Here is a 19,326-nt window from a genome sequence, read left to right on the forward strand (position 1 = left end):
TTTTATCATGTCATTGTTATTTCTTTAAGATCAATTTATATAATCTGAATTTACCAAAGACAAATTTATTTCCACATTAATGTATCTCTCAAACCTTTTAAACTATATGTCTAGCTACTAAGAAGACAATCTTTTTTTTTCTTTTCAAAATGCAGAATTTCATGTCAGACTTACCTTCTTCATTGTATTTTTAAAAAAAATGGATTTATTAAATAGCTCTATAAAAAAAAACTTAAAAAAAAAAAAAGAAAAACTCTAATAAAGCTGTTTAAAAAAACGCCTAAATGCGACATGTTAGCTACGACAACTCTCTCTCTCTCTCTCTCTCTCTCTCTCTCTCTCTCTCTCTCTCCACACGGTAGACAAGGTTTAAAATCATTTTTTATAATGTTAACCTTATATGTAGTTTAATTTAAGTTTAAGTTTGTATCATAGGAAATAAAATCAAATACTAATCTAGAGTTTGTTCAAAAATTATATTGTAGGAACAGTCAACAGATAAAGCAACAGATAAAACAAAAGATAAAACAACAACTAAAACAACAGATAAAACAACAGATAAAACAGCAGATAAAACAACAGATAAAACAGCAGATAAAACAACAGATAAAACAACAGATAAAACAACAGATAAAACAACAGATGAAACAACAGATAAAACAACAGATAAAACAACAGATAAAACAGCAGATAAAACAACAGATAAAATAACAGATAAAACAGCAGATAAAACAGCAGATAAAACAGCAGATAAAACAACAAATAAAACAACAGATAAAACAACAGATAAAACAGCAGATAAAACAACAGATAAAACAACAGATAAAACAACAGATAAAACAACAGATAAAACAGCAGATAAAACAACAGATAAAATAACAGATAAAACAACAGATGAAACAACAGATGAAACAACAGATAAAACAACAGATAAAACAACAGATGAAACAACAGATAAAACAACAGATAAAACAACAGATAAAACAACAGATGAAACAACAGATAAAACAACAGATAAAACAACAGATGAAAAAACAGATGAAACGAAACAAATTGTTCGAACTATTGTAAACAAAGAGCGTTACGACTTCTTGAAGTATCTTTTACAGCAAGGATTGAAGCTAAACACGTGCTTAGAAACAAGCGATATTCCTCCTGTAAGTATATGTAGTTTTTATTACATAAAATGTCATTTTATATAATACATAATACACATGCCTTAAAAATATAGTGGTGCAGTTTTATATGCATATTATATATACTAAACAAGTCTTAAGAGAAACCAAACATAAATAATTGTAAAAGATAACATTTGAACTTATTTCAACGTGTTTTTCATTAATATATTTTGTCAGATTTGAACCAACCCCCCCCCCCCAAACAAAAAAATACATACGTCAGAGGAAAAAAACATTAATCGAAATAATCAATAGAAAAGCTATAACGAGTTGTCTTTTTTAAGTGTATACATGAACTGAACATAGAGACCCTTAATCACTATACATATTACAATTCGTAATGGCGTCCTCATGTTTACCTAGTTAAAAACAAATAACACATTAACATATTGAGTTTCTAAATGTGTTATGCAAACATGCCGGTAATCCTTATTTGTTTGCTTTCTTTGGTAACACTGAAATGAATCTCAGATTAGAAAAATTAACAGACGGGCAACGTGTATAGGCATTATGTAACGAAAATATTTTTAAAAGTGTAATTAAGTTACTGTTCTTTAACATATTGTTTCCGGAATCTTTTTTTTACAATTCTATACCATACTACAAGTCAGACGTTTTCTAATTATGCTAAACATTAACATTCTCTAAACATAATATACATCACGCAATGAAAATATTCTTAGTCCCATACGAGTATGTAAAACTCAAACATCACTTTCAAATTAAAGTGAGCTTTCAATTGGTCAAATAATAAAACTTGTCTTCTGATGTAACGGCTACTTTTTTTTTCATAAAAGGAAAAATGTAATTTTTAAAATCAGTTATGCAAGCAGTTTTTTAAAGAGAAAAAGCTAATTAATATGCATTATAAGTTAGACCTAATTTAAAACAAATAGTAATCTTATAAACTTAATTTTCCTACGCTATTAATCTATTGCAGCGACATAATGGCTCGAATAAGAGATTGAGCCTTTTCAAAACAATTACATCAATAATAAGACTTCAGTTAGCCATGAGAGGCGCTGTAGCTGAGCGGTAAAGTGCTTGGCTTCCGAACCGAGGGTCGAATCCTGGTGAAGACAGGGATTTTCAACTTCGGAATCCTTGGGCCCCTCTGCGTCCACCCAGCTCTAATTGGTACCTGACATTAGTTGGGGAAAGGCGGTTGGTCGTTGTGCATGTACATGACACCATCGTTAACCCTAGGCCACAAAAACTAGTTAGGACAGGTTCACATCTAAAGTTGCATTCACCTGCACCTATCCTTTAATATGCTGGACCGCTGGGGAACTACGCAGGATCTGTCAACCTTCTTTCTCCATTCTAATCATTCATTTGTCTTTGATATAATTTCATTAAGATGTTCTTTCTGAAAATATTGAAGCCTGTCTGGGTGGACCACTTTGGGGGCCGATTTTGAGTTTGTGTTTCCACACAAACTGTTTTTTGTAACCTTGTTAAATGTTAATCTTGAAACTCATTTAAACGTTTTTAACATTTCTAATGTTTTTTCAATAAACAATTAATAATATTTTCCTTGTAATATAAACTGTACAATTTCGAAGTTTGTTTGTTTGTTTGTTTCAGAAAAGAAGTCCGTATCACAAAAAGGTAGTTGCTTTTAAACATTTTTTATATATGTATATATACACATAAGATTCAGCTTGGTTGTTATCAGAAATAGTATTGGATATAACTTCTCCACTACCTATAAAACGTTTCCTAATAGCATGCAACTCAAAATAGCCTATGACAACCAGTACAACATGTGCCTCGAATGTTGTGTAAAACGAAACTGTTTTCACTAACAGAAGAAGGGACAAGACTGTATCGCCTAAATCTCTAACATGTTTCAGTTGTTCTTAAAAGTTAAAGATAATTTACTTCCTTATCTAAACTTCCAGGACAACAATGGATGCCAGCGCGGTGGGTATGAACCAAGAACCTTCGAGATAATCAGACAAGCGCGATTACCGCACGACCAAGCATTGCTTTTAACTTAATAAAAACCTAATAGGCTATTTTGATAAGCGATAAGCATGTCTATTTCATTATCAATCTAGAATCTACAATGATTTTAATTAGAATATAAATATAGTTTTAAAAAATCTAGATCTAGTGTAAAAAATCTAGATCTAGTATAAAAAATCAGATCTAGAGTAAAAAATCTAGATTAGGTCTAAATCCAACTAGTATGTCTTTTTTAAATACGAGATATACGAAGAGATTCAATAAACATTTATGCACCGAGTACTTTTTGAATTTCATTTAAAGAATTAATTTCATATAACGTCAAAGGAAAAAATCCACTACGTCACACATCCTAGTGAGACTAAAAATGTCTTTTACAACAAGAAATTCGTCAAGGGTTCACAGACATCGGTGCACCGAGTTACACGGCCTAGTGAGACTAAACAAATGTCTTTATCAATAAGATCAACTTGATAAGGGTTCATTGATATTGGTGCACCGAGTTATTTTAGCATTTCATTTAAAGAATTAACCCTATATGACGTCAAAAAAAAATTCACTACGTCACACGTCCTAGTGAGATTAAAAATGTCTTTTACTACGAGCAATTTGTCGAAGGTTCACAGACATCGGTGAAACGAGTTATTTTTGAATTACATTTATAGTTTTATTTTCACTTGACGTCGAGGAAAAATATTATTACGTCACAATGAAGTAGTTAGACTATATATCTATATATAGATATGTACTACTTGTGTCTCGATGTAGTCACTGAGAGTGTTTTGGGAACAATTAAACGAAATAATAATGCTATAAGTAAGGTATGCAGAATGCGTGAATGTAAAAATAATATGAATGGAGCTATTAATATAGCTAATCGACTTAAATCCATTTTCAAAAAAAAAAAACCATTTGCTTGTAGACCTACATATATTTGAAAAAAAATTTAATGAATAGACTTAATTTTGTATGTTCATGTGTTACAGTATGAAATAAATCTTAAGTTAAGATATAGATCTAGATCTATACAAATATAGAGTTAAATATTGGTTTAGATAAAGTTTGTTCTGCGCGTGCGTAAAGGCTTCGCTCCGCGCATACATGAACTATTTATTAGATGCTCGTGATTCATGAATATTGTTATAAACCTGGTGGAGGCACAGATGGGTGTAGTGGTGTGAGTGTAGTCAGCCGACGCAAATCGCCCCAGGCCAGCGCTAGACGAGCGGTCAACCGTGACGAGTTACGACGGTCGGCCGAGACGAGTGTCAACATGATGGTTCGGGAAGGATCGATGTCGTGAACAGAGCTCAAGAGCGTCACGAGGGATGTAGTCATCTGACACCCAGAATGGTCGAGCGACGTTCTGTCCGGTTCTAGAAGGCCAGTAGGGACCCTATATTAAGAGCGGAGGTGTCGCAGTCAAGACGGTTCAGAAAGGAGGTTCACGACAGGGGTTCAGAACACGGTTGACTACAGCACAGTTGAGCGGTGTGGTTCTGTACGGAGCATTACGACGGTTCAGTGCGGAGTACTATCAAGTAAAGTTGAGACGAACGGCGTCTTGATCATGGTCTGCGATCGAGTCCGACACAACGAGCCTAGTGTGTGAAGTCAGTCCTGAACTGTGAAACCCAGTGCAAGCCCGGAACGAGACGGAGAGGCCAGTGCAAGAGTTGGTACGTCGGTACGGCTATTAACAAAAAGATATTTGTTATTGGAGAGCTATTTGTACTGTTCTACGTGCTGCCAAATGCACTGTATTGGCTGTTATTTATGGACATTAAAACTTTACGTTATTTTGGAGCCCTGAGTTGTCAAGTTCTTTAAGTTGGTGGTGTATGGTGCAATTTGCAGAGAGCCTGGATAGTGAGATTCGTAACAATATATATATATCTCAACACGAATTCGCAGCTTTAGCGAACGAATGTATAAAAAAATGCTTTAGAAAAACAATTTTGATTGTTAATTTGATTAAATATTTTAATTTTAATTTGATTAAAATTTAAATTGAATGGACAATAATTAGTATGTTCATGTGTTAAAGTATAAAACTATCTTTGCGAAGAGAAGCTCTATCATCTTAGAGTTAAATTGGAGTTATAGACCTCTGAATAGATGGATGTGTAACATTCGGTTTTCATTTCCAAGACCCCTTAGCTATCAGCGTCGGGGGGTCTATTGTCTCTCCACTAACTCCATGAATAACTTATTATAGGTTACAAAAAAACATTCGAAAGGATAACGGGTCATAATTTACTGAAGATAATACAGATTAATTACGTACAGACACACACACACACATAGGATGTGTGAGAAATAACGTGTACAAACTTTTTACCAGACAGATATGTAATTAAAGAGGAATAAAATTTCTTTTTCCTCATTTAGAAATTCAAAAGTCAACTTTAAATACATATTTGGTTGAATTTTAACAACTGCTATTTTGACTGTAAAAATGGCTTAGTTGTTCTACGTTTCCGAAAAGTAACAATAGGTCTTATTTTATCTTCAAAGTAAGTTGGAGAATAAGTGAGCTATGGTCAAAGTTTTTTATTGTAGACAATTTAATATATATTCCTTTATTATTTTAGTCCATAAATAGTTTGGAAAGTTCAAGTTTATCCTACAGACAAAAGATGGAAGATCGTTTGTACACCAAGTATCTAAAGAATCGAAATGGTATTTATCAACATTTTTAACGTCTAAAGCGAAATGAATGTACTATAAACTATTTGATGAAAAACATGAAATTCACATTTTTTAAGATTAAACGGATGCTTTCAGATGTATCAAATAAAAGAAAGAAAAAGGAAACAGAAACAAAGAAAGAATTAACTGAGGATCAAAAAAGGAAAGAAAAACAAATACAAGAAAAAGAAGAACAGGACGAGAAGGTGAACGATCTCTTTATACAAGCAATCTTTAACGAAAGTTTCGAGATAGCAGAATTAATTTGGAGAGTTTTAGAGGTAACGAGTTAATATAATCTTTTCGATCTGATTATCTACAATGTTACATAGAAACATTTTTTTTTAATTACTTCTTTTATCACATAAGCACTGTTAGGAGCTAGGGTGTTTTAGATGTGAGATTGTGTGTGTGATTGTTTATTTTATTAGCTGTGAATTGTTGTTATCACGCAGGTTAATAAGATATCCATTGGTCAGACTAGTCAGTTGTAGAAATGAACTGGTCTGAGAAAGCTTTTGATGGTTGTTTTTTGCTAATTCTGTTTAAATTTAAGACATTTTATTATTTATATGTGTCAGGTTCTTGTATTCTTGTATTTATCAAATTATTATATATATTTCCAATGCAAATATTTATTAATATTAAATATTATTTCAATTTGTATTATTGTTATTATTTTCTGAACTTATAATATTTTGGCTCAAGTTCAGCCTGACAAGCACATCATACACATATAGTTGTAGATAAACTAATAAACTAAGTGTATGATGTAAATAACAATAAAATTTATTCTTGTGATATATTTACAAATGACTGATTCATGATGACTGATAATAATAGTATGAAGTATCAATATGTAATAATATGTAATCTACAATGATCCAGTTAGTCTTCTTAGATACAGAACATTCATATAATTATGAAACACATAGTATATTACCTTAACTATAATAAGTAGTTCAATGGATCACATAGTCCTTCAATCTCAAAAACAACAACTGGTAATATATGTAGATCTAGCCTCTAGATCAGGTACTGTCCAATGACGACAATTCCAAAAAGTAGAAGTTCATAGCTGACACTACACCATCAGGTCTGACCACTGCAACCCGCAGTCTGGAATCTTGAACCTCAGACTCATGTACAAATCCACGTGCACACCAGACGACCACTTGAGAGAAAGACCTCAGTCCTGTAGACTGTAGACCTAAAGTTGTACTCTCAATATAGAACTGAGACTGAATAAACAAGTCTTGACACTGAGACTTGACACAGAGTCTAACATATAGACTTGACACTAATACTTGAAATAGAGTCTTCAACTGAGACTACGACTAAAACTTAGTCTTGACGCTAAAACCCTATAGAAGATAAAAGAAAGGATTCTTCTAATCATCTATATCTAGTCTAATTATAGACTTACAAATACGAACGAATTCAAATAGAAAAACTATACAATGAAAAATAAAACTCACCCTAAACAGGGGTCAAGATAATCCAACAAGAAAATGTCCAAGGCAAATGCTATCCAATAACAAAAACCAAGGAGAAATTCCAGAGCTCTCAACACACTTCTATCTGTACCAGCGTACAAAACAATGGAGAGACTGTACTAGACGATAAATGACGCAAATCACACACACACTAAATTTACGTCACTAGAAGTTGTGACAAGCAACAAAAGCTCAGTCCTCTAGTCTACACAGAAAATATTAATAATGTAATGACGTCATCAATATAGTGATCAACGCCGCACTATCAATTAGAGAACTAATTCTACTATACAGTTACATAGATAACTGCGACAATATGTATGTACATTAAATATTTAAGTAATGATATGGTATTTGATGATACCTTGAGATAATCTAGTCCTTGAATATTTAATTTTGGTACATTTAAACTACCTTTTTCTTTTTTATGATTCTGTATATAGTATATATAATATACGTGTAACCCACATAGGCTGTAAATAAATACTAAGTTTCCATTCCTTGTTGAGTGTGATCTATAATAACAAAAAAGTAAAATCGGAATATTAACCACTGTGGCATCGTCTTCGTAATGAATATAGAAAACTAATTGACCCGCGGCGTACTATACGCCGATATTTAGCGGAGCCGGCCTTAGGGCACTGCATCCTATGCGACAGTAGTAGGCCCAGCATTTTTCATAGGTCCAATGTGACAGGTGGGGAAATGTGACGTGTGTTTGGCGCGTTTATTGTCTAGGGGATGATTATTTTTAAAGCTATCACACACCAACCTATCAGCATATGAATCGGGAGCAGACACGCAACGAGACAAGCAATGAAAGATAGATACAAAAGTTAAAAATGAAGAATATTTATTTACATAATTATACATATAAGAATAAAAAGGGGGAGGGTTTGCATCTATCTCTGAATAATACTAGATTTAATCATCACTCTCGCACCTAATAAGAGAGTATGTCACTTTGTCCTCTGACTTAGCTGGTTGTCCTGTTGATGTCCCAGCTGGCTGTATTCCTGGCTTGAGGTCCTGCAGCTGGAGGTGGCGCTCTAGCGGATAGAGGGACGCCGGAGATATAGTTCTTGTGGAGTCTCAATCCCAAGTTCTAATATCTGTAGTGGGCACAGTAGGGCGGGTGGCCGGCTACCGTGGGCACAAGGTTACTGCGGGCAGAGCTGATCTGCCGTGGGCAGCGTAGTTGACAGGATATGTCCAGTGAGTTGCAGAGGGTTGGCGTAGCTATGGCGTCTCACACAGATCTGAATCTATAGGGACGTCGCACCTAATAGCTTGACAGGTGGGCTGTCGAATAGGCGGGCAATGCCGATAGCGCCAAGTGGTAGATTTGAGTAGATCTCAGTAGGCAAGTGCAGTGCTGAATAGCACTAAGCACAAATTCAGGTAAATAGATCGTTGATCCAATGAATAATTAGGCAATTGATCCAATAGATAAATAGGCAATTGATCCAATAGATAAATAGGCAATTGATCCAATAGATAAATAGGCAATTGATCCAATAGATAAATAGGCAGACACCTAAGCGAGGCTGCGGATAAATAAAGACAAGTTAGGACATGTCTCTTATGCATCTTATCGATGCCCTCGACTGAGGTGCATTTGTCATATTGGTAAAATTGCTTTTGAGCACAAAAGGGGAGATGATGACAAATGGGATTTGGAATAATAGATGGCTGATAGTAGCAATATAAAAATGTACATAAAAGGGAAAGTAATAATATAAACTGTACATAGAAGGGGAAATAATAATCTCAAAAAAACAACACAGGTGGATAGAGAAAGAAAAGGGGGGGGGGGTTGAATTGGGCGGTGGTCAGCGACCCTGACGGTATGTTTACATATGACCGTCGATGGAGAACAATGGGGCGCGCTTGAATGGAGAGGGTGTCCGTTCAAGAGGCGCAACTCTCGTTAGAGTGAAATGGCTACAGGGGAGATAATTCAATACAGGGGAGATAACTCATAACTCTTTTCTAGACGCAGTGTTAGTGCGCTAGTAAAATTATCAAGGCGGTCAACCGAGATAAAGGAAATAGACTAAGATGTACAAATATATACATGGTTGCATCAACGATCAATTGAGCAACGTAGCATTAATAGATTAATGCAATACATAAATAAATACATAGGACACGTTTATGTTTTCTACTTACGCCAGTGAGAAATACACAATGCACTAATTAAATATAAATGAACTAGGCAAAATACACAGAATAATATCCAGTGGAAATAGCACAAAAGTAATTAAGATGGAACTTGTGATTAAGTTCGGCTTACCACCAGGTATTCCTCTAGGAGGGAGAATAAATGATATAGTCCAGACTCGATAGCTCAGCTCGAATGAGAAATGAAAGAGTCTGATTTTATTTGGATCTACTTTATATAGGCCTTGAAAATGCGAGCGGAAACAGGAAATGTCCAAGGCTAAGAATTATCTTACACGTGACTTAAGATGGGAGCGTCGAGAGGCACTTTGACTCGAGTAATCTCCTAGATCAAAGAGAGACGTAGGAGAAAGGGGGGGGAGGAGTGACTTGCATTCCACACAAGGTGGTGTCCACTGCGACTGTCAGACATCCTGCCGATAAGATCAAAGAGTCTGGGTGTATCTTTGCCCCGATCAAGGGAAAATAAATCGAAAGACGCGCCCTAACTGTCTCCAATGTGGTCAACTAAGTCTAGCCTGGAGCGGAAAAGGTGGCGTGGGTGAAGAATTTGGGGGTAGGATGGGGGAATAATCAAAATAAAATAAATAAATAAGGGAAAATAATTATTAATGCTGTGATAAATTTGAGTGACTCTGACAGCGAGTTTTTGACTTGTCACACCCAGCACTAATTCCAGGTGTAAATTTTTAAATTAAACCATTTTTAACGTATAACAAATTTGTCATGGCCTCGTAATTTACCAGGATCTCCTAAAAAAACTCCTGAAATTGCAAAATATACGAAAATGTCGTGGAAATCTCAGGAAATTATTAAAATCTTTTATAAAGAAATAAAGACACAATTGACATTGTCATTTAACGACGTCATTCAATATGGAAAACGCCAAGGCGCGATAAAAAACGGTATTATACAATACCCGTAATTTTTTTATCTGGTTAAAGAAGCTTTTAGCGCCTTAAACTAATGAAGAATTACTTTTTGAGGTCAACAATTCTCGAAATTAGATTGAAACATTTGGTACTATTGAGCGTTATTTATGTAAGAAATAGAATTTTTATGATAGACTGTATGACTTACACACAATGTTCATAAAGTAATTTTGTACGTAGTAAATAATGAAAAAAAATGCAAAGACGAATTTATTTTCTAATATAAACTTGTTATCCCGTGCAATCCGTTTCGCATCGGGCCCTGCATCGGGTTATTTCGGCCTTGCTATTTTGTGACGGGGAAATAAAAAGAAGATTACTTTTTCTCCCCACCACCTCAGTGCTTAGTCCATGGAAGTTGATAATAATGAAAGAAATGCTTCTAAAACACAGTTTCTTTGTCACTGTTTCATGATTCGGTCGACCAGACAAGTTATACCAACAACACAAATACCTCAGTTAACTTAGTTTTAAAACGTCTCATATGTATTTCGTTTAGATTTTATTTATATTCCTCATTCTGTCTTCACCACTTTATCTAAAAAACTTTTTTTTTCAGATATAATTTAGCAATATCAATATTTTTATTTACATATGTACATTGGTGATTTAGCAATATTAATAACGTATGATTACACACTACATTTTCAGCGTCCTACAGTAGCTGCTTTGTACGCCATTGAAATTCTAAACCAACTGAAAGATATTGCCGACAAAGATGATGATAAACACATGAAGAAATACGAGACCGAGATTGGGTAGGTTATTAAGTTATAAAATTAATTAGATGTAAGTCGATTAAAGCAAAAGTAAGTAGAAGTAAGTAGCTGTGAGTAAAATTAAGTGGCTGGAAGTAGAAGTAACTAGAAGTAAGTGTAAAGAAGTAGAAGTATGTAGAAGTAAAGCACTTTTTAAGTTCAAAGTATACTTTATAAAAATGAAAACAAATGTATTATCGCGGTATGACTTTGTGGAGACAGAAGAGACGAGATGCTCATGTGTCATTGTCTTAATGAGAGAAACATTTTTGTTGATACGATGCGGGCGAGTGACTGGAAGACACGAGTGTGAGACGTGGAGTGTTTGTAGAGATACATGTCAACAAATACTGGTGGAGAAAAAATGTATTTAAGGTCTACTTTGTGTTAATGTTGGTTAAAATTTAGATCGTGTAGAGCGAGTTAGTTGGAATATTGAGATCTTTTACAATGAATAATAGAAAGTTGTAGAATATGGAGTTGCATTGTGAAGTTTTCTATAATAAATACATATTGAAACAGCTACAACTCATACTTGTCTTTGCATAAAAAATATTAAATAGTAATAAAAAAAACGCATCATTACAATTGGTGACCCCGACAAAATGCAAGTACAAGATAGCTGTAAAAAGAATTTAAAGGTTAGAGGCGACAAACAAAACATAACTGTTACGTTGTCACAGCAGAAGTTAGTCAGCTCAAGTCTCTACACAAGACTACGCAAGAGTGCCTACATTAATACTACAGTCCTCATGACAGAAATAATCTATTGACAAAAGATGATAATAATATCTACAAGCTTACTTCGGCTGAAGTAAAACAGTATACGTGAATAAAGTAAAAAAAAAAGAGAGAAAAGGTCATTAAATAAAATCTTCAGGAAAATTGGTAAAAAAGAAACGGCCTACATAGTGATAAATTAAAAACTGTATATCACAGAAGCTTCAAGAAGAAGAAAAAGAAGAGAAAAAAATAAAAAGAGAAGACGTCATAAAGAGAGAAGAGAGCACAGAAAAGAAGAAGATGTAAGAAAAGACAAGAAGATATTAAAAAGAAATAGATATTTGAGCTGGAATTAAATGTGAAACAACACACAAATGAATGGACAAAATGTCACCTTCTGATAAAAGCAGTAATGAGTGCATCAACTCATATCTACTAAGATTTGAAGACCTTCAAAGAGCCTGTTACCTGCCACAAACAAATAGGCAAGAAGCCTTACAGTTAGGGCGATGACAATTTTACACAACTTAGATAAGACGAAAGAAAACATTATGTCTTTGTAAAAGAAGCTTTGCTGAGACAATTTGTGACATCAAAGTATGAATAAAGAAAGAAAATAAAAGAGACAACACAACTGACAAATGACGATATAAAAGAATTCGTCACCAGCTTGTCTATGTTCTTCGATCTGGCAAAAGTTGAACACAACTACGAAAACCTGAGAGAACAATTCATCGTGGACGCAGGTCACTCAGTGCTAGAAGCAAACAACTGCAATGTTAGAACATACGTCAAGGAACGAGAACCAAAGACTATCAACCACTTGATCTGTTGCCACAGTATAAAGCTGCTTATCCCATAAAGTATTAGAGAGAGAATACGAGTGCTGGTAAGACGAGAGGGCGCATGTATGAAGTTTTGATGAGTGAAAGATGTTTGGTGATACGATACGGGTGGTTGACTGTGAAGGGCGAAGCAATACAACTGTCTAAGTGAAAAGTACTAGTAAAGAAACAAAATGTATTTAAGGCCTGGTTTTTGTTAATGTTACTTAAAATTTTATGCTTGTAGACAGTCAGTTAAAACGTGAAGAGCTTGTAGAATGAATAATAGAAATGTGTAGAAGTTGTATTGATGCAGAGGATAAAGATGGATTTGCATTGTAACGTTTTGTATAATTAATATATATTGAAACATCTACAACTCATACTTGTCCTTGCATAAAGACAATCAGCAGTTAAAAAGAACCCGCACCATAATCCGTTCCAATTAGATCTCATAAACTAGAATTTTAGACCTATTCTGTTGCAACGGCTACTCTTTTCTTTTCTGAAAGCGAAAAATTAAATTTTCAAATCAACTCTAGAAGCATTTATTTTTATAAAAATACACTATTTATCAACTTTTTAATATTAATAGTAAAATTTACGTAAGACTATTTGTTAAGGGAGATGACTATTTAACATAATTTTAACACATTTTTGCGAATGGTTTTAGATTTTTTGTCTTTTTTTTTTCAAATTTGTTATATTTTTTTCATAATGTATACCTAAATGTGAAACAAAATAATCATCTATCTTTTAAAAAGATAAATATCCATTTGATAGGCATATAAGTGAAATTAAATTTAAATCAACAATTAATAAGTAGTTTTATATTACACACGCGACCGAATATATCGTAGCAATCGAAAGGCGCACTAAACAAAAGTGAAAACCAAAGACTGAATCTACCATAGGGTTTTATTTAAAATACTAGACAAGACAGGCATAAACAAGACATTGACAAAATACATTAATCTGGTCTAAACCAATGCCACAAGCTAACTTAAAGTAAATCACACATTTATCATTTGGATTCCCATTAGAAGATCTGTTAGGTTAGATCTGTTAGGTTAGATCTGTTAGGTTAGATCTGTTAGGTTAGATCTGTTAGGTTAGATCTGTTAGGTTAGATCTGTTAGGTTAGATCTGTTAGGTTAGATCTGTTAGGTTAGATCTGTTAGGTTAGATCTGTTAGGTTAGATCTGTTAGGTTAGATCTGTTAGGTTAGATCTGTTAGGTTAGATCTGTTATAAAAAAAAAGTTTCCCCCATCTTTTTTAAATATATCTTTGCCTAGAACCCCTATTATAGAATATAGGTTAGACCAAGAAATTCTAAAAATAAAATTCTATGGTCCAATCCTGTAATCAAAATTGAAGGGTGTGCTGATGATTCAACCCCTTTTTCCTTATCTCAGAAAAATTTGGGAGGGTGAGCGCGTCCAAAATAAACGTAAATAAATCTTCCGTTATGTCACTTGGAAGGTGGGAAATTCCCCTCCTCCTCCTGTGACAGGTTTTCGCGTATGAGGTGTGATTGGCTTGTTTAATGTCTAGGGGATGATTATTTTTAAAGCTATCACACAACGACCCGACAGCATATAAATCAGGAGCAGGCACGCAACGAGACAAGCAATGAAAGAGTAATAAAAAGTTAAAAATTGAAGAATACTTATTTACATAAATATTTACATAGAAGAATAAAAAGGGGGAGGGTTTGTATCTATCTCTAATCAATACTATATTTAATCATCACTCTTGCACTTAATAAGAGAGTATGTCTTCTGAACTTAGCTGGTTGTCCTGCTTAGGTCGCAGCTGGTTGTGTCCTAGCTTGAGGTTCTGCAGATGGAGGTAGCGCTCTAGTGGCTAGAGGGACGCCGGTAAAACAGTTCTTCTGGAGTCTCAATCCAAAGTTCTGATATCTGTAGTGAGCACAGTAGAGAGAGTGGCCGGCAACCGTGGGCACAAGTGTACTGCAGGCAGAGCTGAACTGTCGTAAGCAGCGTGGTTAGCAGGATATGTCCAATGAATTGCGGAGATCTGGCGGAGCTATGACGTCTCGAACAGACACTTGGTCTATAGGGACGTCGTACCTAAAAAGTTGACAGGTGGGCTGTCGAATAGGCAGGCGAGTAGAGACGATAGATCGCAGTGCTAAATAGCACCAAATAAAGTTGTTGATTGATGTGGAATAAGTAGGCAGAAGTGCAGTGCTGAATAGCACTAAGTACATAGGCAGACACCTGAGGGAGGCTGCGGATAAATAAAGACAAGTTAGGACATGTCTCTCATGCATCTTATCGATGCCCTCGACTGAATTGCATTCGTCAGATTGAAAAATTGCTTTAGAGCACAATGAGGAGATGATGACAAATGGGATATGGGAAAATAGATGGCTGATAGTAGCAATATAAAAATGTAATAATAATCTCAAATAAACAGCACAAGTAGAAAGAGAAGGGGGGGGTGGACGCTGGTCAGCGACCATGACACAATTGTTTGCACATGGCCGTCGGTCAAGAACAATGGAGTGCGCTTGACTGGAGAGAGTGTCCGTTCAAGGGGCGCAACTCTCGCTCAAGTAGAATGAGAAAAGAAGAGATAAGTCATATCTCTTTTCTAATCGCAGTATTAGTGCGCTACTAAAATTATCAAGGCTGTCAGCCGAGATAAAGGGAATAAAATAAGATGTATAAGTATATACACGGTTGCATCAACGATCAATTGAGCAACGTAGCAGTAATAGAATAATGCAATACATAAATATATGCATATGCCATGTTTATGTTTTCTACTTACGACAATAAGAAATACACAATGCACTAATTAAATATTAATGAATTAATAAAATTCACATGATATTATCCAGTGAGAAATATACACAAACAAATTAAGATGAAACTGTAATTAAGTTCGGCTTACCACCAGGTATTCCGCTAAGAGTAAGAATGAATGTAATAGTCCAGACAGCGAGAATGAGAAGTGAGAGAGTGTAGGTCCCGCCTTATAAAGGTCCGGAAGAGGTGGGCGGAAACAGGAAATGCGATAGGCTAAAGATTATCTCTTGCGTGTGTTAAGTTCGACAAAAGTTGCACATTGGAAGGGCCAAGAAGCGTGGTGACACGAATAGTCTCCTTCATCAAAGAGACACGCGGGTGAGGTAGAACAAATAATGAAGCGTGTTCCATTAAACGTGGCTTTGACTTGAAATACGGGCCTCTGGCGCCTAAGACGGTCAAGGGAAGATTGGTGAAAAGACGCGGCCTAGTTGTCTCCAAGGTAGTGGACTCAGTCTAGTGAGAAGAGGGAAAGGTGGGGCGGGTGATGAATATGGAGATAGAAAATGAGAAATAATAATAAAAAAAAAACAATAAATAATAATAATTAATGCTGTGATAAAATTGAGTGACTCTAACAGCAAGCTTTTGACCTGTCACACCTTCCTCATGATCTCCTTTAACCATAGATTACAAAAAAGAAAAAAAAATATATGTGGCATCGTGTTGACCAGCAACCCAGCTCACTACTGCATAAAACAGTGGACAGAAATCCTGGTACACACAAATAATGTGATTAAAGTTTTCAATGCATGGCGACAACCATATTTGAGAGAGCTATACTAATAAACAACTTGGTCATCCCGAAATTAATCTACTTAGTAATATAGTGGAACCACTTCCCAATTTCATACATAACATTAAAACCATTATCAGAAATTTCATTAAAAAAAACACAACAAATAAAATAAATATAAAATATTCATACAAGATAAAAGAGATAAGTGAAAAGGCTTACAAGTCATTCACACAAAAATCACTTGTAATGAAATTTGTAGGAAAAGTAGTTAGGTCTCCCATTAGCTTTCCCTGAGTATTATATTATTTTGACATTAGTTTAAACACATTTCTTCCCATTATAAACAACACACCTCATCATCGTTAACACAAACCAATTCTACAGATCACTCTCAAGACACCAACCTAGCAACGAAAAATTAATTTATCACGACTTAAAAACAATATACACTACACTCAGATGTAAATTGAAAGAAAACTTAGTAGAATTAGGTGAGGCAAGGAATTACGGGTTAAAACAAACTTGACAGGCACATTCACTAGTTTACACAACAAACATATATACACAACAAACATATAACACCCAAATCACAGGAGGTGGCCAATAGACTATTCTCCGAGATAAAAAGGAAACTTCCTAATTCAATATGGTGAAAGTATACATGTAAAATGTGTAAAATAGAAAAAAACTCAAGGAAACATCTATTTAGTTAATGTAAGATTGTTGAAAAAATTAAAAAAACAAAACAATTAGAAAATATCATTGTCGCAAGTGGTCATACACGTGCTAATGTAAATACTGCTATCTTTCTTAATAAAGTACCTACAGCAATAAATATGAAGCGAAGAGACATCAATGTAATCGTTTTTAGAAGAATCCATAAATCTTATTAGAATACTTACTTACAAATTATACACCATAATAGAATCTACAATGAAGTTCTATAAGATCATATGTTTAAGAAAATTATTGAATACAGTTCTCAATTTTCGCGATAACTAAAGAGAATCAAACTGTCACAAAGAAATATAGGTATATGTACATAAAGAAATGCATGTGTCAATTATTTTGAATGTATTACATTAAAGTAATCTAGAAATAATTAAATAAATAAATACAGACTAATATAATAGTCTGTATAATAACCATGTATTTAAAAAAGCTATTTCCCCAAAATTATAAAAAAAAGGTTACAAAGACAGTTTTTCTTTCCACAAACATGTATCCTTGTTGTTGTTTTTTTTTTACACTTTTGATTCTGGTAGATAGAATTGTGCTGTAGAGTTTTACAAAAGTTCCTTTTCAGACTATTTAAAATTGCCAAATCGTTCAGATTGTTATAAATCAAAATTATCAAAATCGTCCTAATGAACTATCAATAAACACTTCCTATTTAAAAAAACAACAACAATAGAATGAAACTTAAATGTATTTTGTAATCTTTGTCAATGTATCAATCATTAAAGGAATCCAATTAACAAATCAGCCCATCAATCTATCAAACATTCAATCAATCAAGCAATCAATCTGTATATCAATCAATCATTTTATCAATCTATAAATCTATTAATTTATCAATCTATCTGTAATAGTTCGTCTAGCGTATTTCAATGATGGCCGCTTTTGTCATCCAGGCGGATAAGGGATTTGCACTGGGGTTTTGTGCCTCTTCATGTGGTGGGTTACGTTATTCCAGCTGGAGCTAGTGTCAGTGACATTGCTTTTTTTCTCTGGCTCTTCCAGAACTGTAATCCTTTCCTCAGCAACCTGTGCGCCAGTTTTCATCATCGACGCCATGATGCTCTGTCATGTGCCTTTGTCTCCCAGGTGGCTGGGTCTATGCTGAACGCCTTTAGAGAAGCTTTAAGGGTTTCCCTGAAGAGTTTTCTTTGTCCGCGAGCGCTTTCCTTCACTTAATTAGCGTTTAGGGATGCGGCGGTCTTCCATTCTCCTGACGTGTCCTGCCCATCGCATCTAGGACCTGATCAGGATTGCGTGAATGCTTTGCAGACCCACTCTTTGAAGGACATTAGTATCTGGTATTTTTTCTTGCTATTTGACAATCACTATTTTTCTGAGACATGTCATGTGAAAGTGGTTAAGTTAATTTGGTACATCAAGTATGGTGAAGTTTAGTTCTTCCTACAACTTTGATATGACTTCATTTGGGTTGGTCATTACGGGTACGTAACAGCTAACAATAAATATGTGCTTCTTACCGTTTTGTAAAGGAATAAATCTATCTATATATCTATCAATCTACCTATCTAACTATATACCTCAGACTTTTGGAAGCTTTACAAAAGTATATATGAAAACTCAAATACCATGCATAACTTTTTTTTTTCTTTAGTTCAATGTTTATTTTGGCGATGTTTGTAATTCTTCGTGTTTTATTTTTTAGGAATTACGAAGAAAGGGCTATAAAAACTTTAAATCTAACGTACGACAAATATCCAGAAAAAACGTACGATTTGCTTACAAATAAATTTAAAACTTGGAGAGCTTCTAGTTGTCTCATGCTGGCCATGAAAAATAACCTTGGAAATTTTTTAACTCAAGCACCATGTCAGATGTATAGTAAAGAAGTGTGGAGATATGGGCAAATACCTGAAAAAAACTTAACGAATAAGGTAAGAGGTTTTCGCTGAAATGTAATGAATGTAATTATTCGTATTGTAGTGTATTTTATATATAGCTATAACTATTATTCTTTAATCAATATAAATAATATATTAAAATTAAGTCTCTGGACTTTGCCTCTTATGAATTTGTAATATGAAAATTTCAAAACCCTGTGTTGATAAACAAGGATCTCAAAAACAGCTTTAACGATTTTCCTGGTAATTAAGTAGCTGATTTATATCTCTGATTTATATCTCTGACAAAAGAACCACTATGTTGTTGGCCTCTGCTGGAAAAATCTAGTTTGATAGTTATAATTCTTTCTCTTTTGTAGGTCTGATCCCATATTTGTACAAACATGCAATTA

The 19,326-nt window shown here is 34.3% G+C and overlaps 1 protein-coding gene and 1 long non-coding RNA gene across 21 annotated transcripts in view; one reads left to right on the top strand and one right to left on the bottom strand.

Annotated features, from left to right (window-relative positions):
* The window catches only part of LOC106078839 (uncharacterized), a 75,343-nt gene that overhangs the window by 34,291 nt on the left and 21,726 nt on the right, over nt 1–19,326 (top strand). For all 20 annotated transcript variants that reach the window (XM_056045752.1, XM_056045750.1, XM_056045749.1 and 17 more), the window contains 6 exons: nt 486–1,157; nt 2,766–2,789; nt 5,744–5,831; nt 5,937–6,121; nt 11,104–11,210; nt 18,739–18,967. In XM_056045752.1, the coding sequence (XP_055901727.1) occupies nt 486–1,157; nt 2,766–2,789; nt 5,744–5,831; nt 5,937–6,121; nt 11,104–11,210; nt 18,739–18,967 (1,305 nt within the window). The remainder of the gene's footprint in view (nt 1–485; nt 1,158–2,765; nt 2,790–5,743; nt 5,832–5,936; nt 6,122–11,103; nt 11,211–18,738; nt 18,968–19,326) is intronic.
* On the bottom strand, nt 6,609–7,646 carry LOC129929015 (uncharacterized). The gene is made up of 2 exons (XR_008780454.1): nt 7,319–7,646; nt 6,609–7,204 (listed from the first exon to the last, which is right to left on the bottom strand). It is a non-coding gene; the product is annotated as an uncharacterized LOC129929015 (long non-coding RNA).

This window comes from Biomphalaria glabrata, chromosome 11 (genome assembly GCF_947242115.1).
Source record: "Biomphalaria glabrata chromosome 11, xgBioGlab47.1, whole genome shotgun sequence".
Classification (NCBI taxonomy): Eukaryota; Metazoa; Mollusca; class Gastropoda; family Planorbidae; genus Biomphalaria; species Biomphalaria glabrata.